A 6,000-nucleotide genomic window follows, 5' to 3' on the forward strand; every position below is an offset into this window, starting at 1 on the left:
AAGAATATATAGAGCGATAAACTCAATCTGGCTGTCATACTAACAGAGACCATATAAAAATATGGTCGTAGCCACTGTGAATCACCCATTGGCTTGTGGACTCCCATTTTGAAGCCTCTAGTTTGGCATTTTGACCGTCGCCATCTTGTTTATTTGGAGCCAGAAGCAGCTAGCGTGAGACCAGGGGTTTCCCACAGAGCCACAGCGCTGCCTGCTATTGGCTGCGATCGGCGAGCTGCGTGATCACTGGACAGTGATTGAGACCATAAACTCCTTAGGAGAGTGTTTTACTGAGGTAGCGAGAAGTACGGTTTTCCCATTGACTTCCATATCCCATATTCCATTGCCATCTGACTTATTTTTTAAGCCGGTAGAGTCGCCTCCTCCTGGCCATTAGAAATAATGCATGTTTAAGGCAATCGCACATTCACTTAATTTTTCAGAACTGCAGGTTGCCCCTTGCATACTAACAGCTTAATGCAAAGAAGAGGGGAAAAGCTGCACTGCCATAGTTTTAGAACCAATGTGTTCATTCATACCTAAGTGCCCTTGAGCAAGACACTGAATCCATACCAGCTGTTTCTCTAAATCCAGATTTGAACCACCAGCTTTTAGAAATCCACCACATTATTTCATCATGAACATATCAGTGCAAACTGGATTACTATATTATATAATCAGATGACCTCTGAGTGAGTTCCATGATAAACAGCAGATCATTTGCTTTGATTAAGATATGGATGTTGAAGGTAGGCCTACTGGATGTACTGGTTAGCGGATGCCATTGGTAATAATTACAAATACATGACTTCCCTTCAGTTGTATGTAAATATATTGTGTTAAGATGGCTATGTGAATGAATTCATTCCATTTGGTGTAATATGTACTGTAATAAGGTCATTTACACATCTAAAGTCTTACCAAAAAATAGTTATAAACCTAAAATAGAATAGCTTTTTAAACGAGAGATGAGACGTTTTGCTAACTTGCATTGTGTTTATGTGTTGCAGCTCGCGGGGAGCTCCACCGTGTGGCAGTAGTGGGCAAGAACACCACCTTACTGCAGGAGATCCCTCTGTTCACCGCCCAGGAACCTGTTAACAATATACTCCTGTACAAGGTAGAGCATGCGCGCACGCACACACACACACACACACACACACACACACATGCACACACGTGCACACACGCACACACAAGCTCTCAAAACACACAATATCCCAAAACATCAGTTGACCTTTCTTACTTTGGGGGGTCTTTTCTCTCCTTGCGTTGTCCGCTGCAGGGCCAGGCTCTGGTGGGCACCCCCCAGTCTCTGGCGCAGGTCCCGGCTGAAGGCTGCGCTCTGTATTCCAGCTGTGAGGTGTGTGCCAGAGCCAGGGGACTGGGCTGTGAGTGGAGCGAAGAAGCCTGCAGGCCCACCTTGACTGAGTGAGTACAACATGTGTGTGCATACTACTGAGAAGTGTAAGACACCTGAGCGTGGAAATCAAACGGCAAACAGCCATATTTGATAAGGATTTAGTGGAAACCGAGTCAAAACAATTGACGTGAAACCCTCTAACCAACAAACCTCCAAGAATCCAACCCCCACCCAAACAGCCACATCATCACTCACATCATCACTCACACACATACATACATACTGTCTTGTATATTTACATCATCACTCACACACATACAGGACATACTGTCTTGTATATTTACATAATGTACATTTGTCAAGGGAGGCACAAAGGAAAGATCTGTGTGTATCTGTGTGTACACGGCTATACAATACATTTGTCTCTGTCTCTGTCCAGGCCAGGCCCAGGTGACATAGTGGACGATGCTTTGAGGATGTGTAAAAGTGGAGAGGGTAAGTTCCCCTCAGTTTGCATCATACTTTTTTAATTCTTAGTTTCAGGAGGGTGTAATATCTCATCAAATCTGTGAAATACTCAAATCTCATATGTCTGTCACTTTGGATAAAAGCAACTGTCAAATGGAAAAGTAATTATGTCTGTCTCTATTTGTCTGTATTGTGTCTCCCCTCTCCCTGTCCTGTCCTGTCCTGCCCTGCTCTCCTCCCAGCAGGGCGTTGCTCCCCCTCCATCAGGGTGCTGCGCGTGTCCGTGGGTCTGCGTCTCCTGCTGCCCTGCGTCCAGCTGTCGCCCAGGCCCTGTAGCTGGGAGCACCAGGCTCCTCACAGACACACCAGGCAGCACCACTCCGACCTGGAGGTGACCGTCACCAATGACAGCCTGGGAACCTACATCTGCACATGCCAGGTACAGAGGAGGCTGGACAAACGGCAAAAATCACATGCAGTGGATTTTTTTTTTTGCAGTGGACTGTTTATTTGTCCACATGCAGCCACTCCCAGTTGACTTGAATGTGAAAAAAAGTGCTGGCAGATTGTAAAAAACAGAAGAGTGAACATGGCCTGCTCAAGTTTATATAGAAGCTTTTAACAAGGGGGCCCTACCTCATGCCCCCTTTCTCAGACCAGACCCATTTTTGAACTCTGCCTTCATTGTGATCTGAACTACACAACTGTAAACATCTGTGATTGCATCTTGCATGGTTGTGACACTATCATGTTCACAAAATCTGTCCGCAGACAAGACAGACAGACAAGACAAGACAAGACAAGACAAGACAAGACAAGACAGACAGACATATAAACAGACAGACATATAAACAGACAGACAGATACATATAAACAATTCTGGCAAAGTACTCAAACCCGCTTCTGTGGTAGTTCCCGCTGCAACATGACACACACACACACACACACACACCCACACACACACACACACACACACACACACACACACACACTTTCTCGCTCTCTCTCTCTCTCTCTCTCTCTCTCTCACAAGGTGAAAACAATACCAGCCGCACACTGTCATGGCTGGTAACAACTGTATCCTTCCTCTTCTCTCCCTTCTCCTATGTCTACTCCAGGAGGCGGGACCAGGCATCAGAGACCCCTCCCCCTGTCGCAGAGCAGCCTATCAGCTGACAGTAGAGGACCCCAGAGCAGGAGGAGCGGTGGCGACAGCTGGCGGCCGCCACGTGCTGGCCATCTACATCCTCTGCTTCATCCTGGGCCTCCTGACTGGCATCTTCCTCCTCCACTTCATGAAGAGTCGGCGTGGAATCGGCCGCCAGGGCCACCACCTGCCGGATCATTCGCTGTCGTCAGAGAAGGGGCGGGACTTGCTGGGTTCCACGGCCACGCCCCAGTCCCCCAGCAGCGCCAGTCTGCTGTCTGAGGGATTCCCGTTGACGGAGAAACGCAATGGGACGACGACGTCAACCACGACCACAACGCTTCTCAGTAACCAGGGCAACGGCGGTCACCACGGCAACAGTTACAGCGGCAACCTGAACCACAGTAACTCCAGCAACGGCCACGGGAACGCCATCTACGCCAACTCCAACTGCACCACGAGCAGCGGAGGGCTGAATTCCTCCGCAGACATTTTGGCAGCAGACCTGCTGGATGGAAGGACGGGGGAGAGAGAGAGGGGGGGTCCCGAGGGAGGGGAGCTGGGAGGAGGGGATGAGGAGGACGAAGGGCTGGGGGACGGGATGAGAGGACTCGAGGAGGAGCTAGCCACCTTGTCTCCCATGTTTAAGTCACCGGCGCCACTGGCTAAGTGCGAGGAGAGTTCGATATGAACCAATACAATGTCATTCACAGTATGAAGACGTGGGATAACTAAAGCATTGCTCGCGCCGTTTGGCATCTCCAAATAAATGAAACTGAACGCTTACTAGGAGGGATGCCAAACAGCTGCCTCATAATGCCTTTGGATGGGAGCTATGGAATGAAGAGAGAGACTATTAAGAGAAATATAAGAAATATATATGAGAGGTTTATGCCTAAGCATGCGAGAGAAAGACGGGCAGAAGCTCGTATAAGTCGCTGGGACTGGAATGAATATGGAGAGAGAGAGCCGAGAGAATTACAACGTAGAAAACATTTGACTTATTGCAAGTGACTGGGGACGACAGCGCCTGCTAATGAGTCAAACGTAAACGTAAAATGTCTTGTAAATATGAACAGCGTGACCTGAAGTTGACTGTGGAATATGGAACTGAGCGTGCCATGGGCGAGATCTGAAGCAGAATCTTACCTAGAATCAAAGATGAAATGCCTACATGTGTAGACATGGAAAAGCCATATTGTCTTTCTCCTAATCTGTTATTGTTCGCCCCCTCTCATTCTCTTCTCCTCGTCGCAATGTAAACGAAAAGTGCACTTTGAATCTCTGACCACCTCTCTCTATCTCTCTCTGACACACCACTTAAACACAACCCCAAGTCCCAGTCCTCCATGGATCCCAAGGCTGCCACTGAGCCATATGCTGCCCAGACAGACCGCACCAGTCCTGGGCCTGACACGGAGAGAGGTCACCCTCTGGTTTCTTGTCACCTATCGGCCGTGGATGCACTGCATGCAAACAGTCCACAACTGCAAAGATCTGTCAGTGTTGATATTCATAGTCGCTGGGAAAGAAAGCAAAATGGTTTTCTCACAGAACAGACCTTGCCAGACGCACATCCACTGTCGCCTCGATTTACAACCAAGGACTTCAAAATATATAATTATTGTATTGTTTTTGTCATGTTTTCTTTGGTAATAAAGCCTGAAAATGTTACTGTAAACCTGGTATCACTGTTCCTATACTGGACTGAGGATGTCTGCTAGTTGGACCTGGGCAAAACCTGGATGTGAAAAATAGTTCAAGCGTTTGGAAATCAAGGGGTGCGCTTGTTTTGACTCCCCGGACTATGGCTCAATCCTCCAAGTAGATTCTGCACTTGGGAATATATGCTAAAACATAAAACATGTGATTTCCCGTGTGAGTTTGAGCACTTTTCAAATTATGAAATATATTGATTATCCGATAATCTACTGTTTTGTCCACGTCCACTTGTAGTTTCACCATTGATGTCAGTTTTGAAGCATATCCCACTGCCACAGGAGCTATTCTATGTTCATTTGGGGGTTCTTAAACTCGGCTTCAGGATGCAAAAGGAGACACACAGGCATGTTTCTATGTGCCCAGATGTACAGTATGTAATATTGTATTATTAAAAAATAACGTCTTTGTTTTTGTGATTAATCAGGAGGAGGAGGGAATCCTTTCTAAATTAACTCATTTTGTGTCCTGCACAGAAAATGTTTAAGAACCCGCCACGTCCAGTACAGCACCTGAAAGCACCTGGAAACAGCACTAACATTTGGTGTCCATGTTTCAGTGGACTGTCTTATTCGAATGAGCAAGGCTATAACATTTGGCCCCTTCTTATCCTTTTTCTCTCTCTGTGAATGAATGCTAAGAATGAAGTAAAGCATCGGTAAATCCAAAGTGTAGCAGCGGGGCAGATGGATGGGAGCGGGATGTTTCTATACAAACAAAAAGTTAAGAATGAATTGAAATAGCTTTGCACCAACAACTTCTGCTCATATTTATTAGTGTTCAGGATGTGTCTTCATGAAGGAGGGTTGTATGTGATACAGACTGTTAACTTTCTATGATGATGATCATATCAAGTATGGATATGAAACTAGAGATTTGTCGCTCTTGTATGTGGCAACTGTTTCTGCACTCCTCTTCTTTCAACTGAAAGTTTCAACTTCAACTTAGAGAGTGATGCACTTTGTTGGACATGGTAAACAAGGTTATTATAGTTTTGCATTTTTCATTTTTTTTTTTTTTTTTTTTTTTTTTACTTTTTTTCCAATCTTCTCTATAATTTTTAATTTAGTTTAGTTTTGTGAACACAATACAGTTTCTTTTTCTTTTTCTTTTTTTGTAAAGCCTTGTTTTTGTTTTTGTTTCATTTAACGAAAATGGTTTTTTTTCCCACACCTGTTTTCGGTATTCCGTTAGTTCTCTTAACAATAATAACCTTGATTGCAAATGAGCATCACTCTTGGCAACATGAAACAAAGTGGCACACAGTTAGAAATCAAACCAATTATTTCATGGCAGCAAGGCG

At 45.5% G+C, this 6,000-nt stretch overlaps 1 protein-coding gene across 1 annotated transcript in view; it reads left to right on the forward strand.

Moving 5' to 3' along the window:
* The window catches only part of sema4f (sema domain, immunoglobulin domain (Ig), transmembrane domain (TM) and short cytoplasmic domain, (semaphorin) 4F), a 78,220-nt gene extending 72,531 nt beyond the window's left edge, over positions 1 to 5,689 (forward strand). Inside the window, exons 11-15 of the mRNA XM_083640485.1 lie at positions 1,011 to 1,120; positions 1,286 to 1,431; positions 1,803 to 1,858; positions 2,077 to 2,270; positions 2,950 to 5,689. Coding sequence (XP_083496611.1) covers positions 1,011 to 1,120; positions 1,286 to 1,431; positions 1,803 to 1,858; positions 2,077 to 2,270; positions 2,950 to 3,669 — 1,226 coding nt within the window. The 3' untranslated portion in view covers positions 3,670 to 5,689. The remainder of the gene's footprint in view (positions 1 to 1,010; positions 1,121 to 1,285; positions 1,432 to 1,802; positions 1,859 to 2,076; positions 2,271 to 2,949) is intronic.
* The last annotated feature ends 311 nt before the right edge of the window (positions 5,690 to 6,000 follow it).

Source organism: Poromitra crassiceps (assembly GCF_964638095.1).
Source record: "Poromitra crassiceps genome assembly, chromosome: 7".
Taxonomy (NCBI): Eukaryota; Metazoa; Chordata; class Actinopteri; order Beryciformes; family Melamphaidae; genus Poromitra; species Poromitra crassiceps.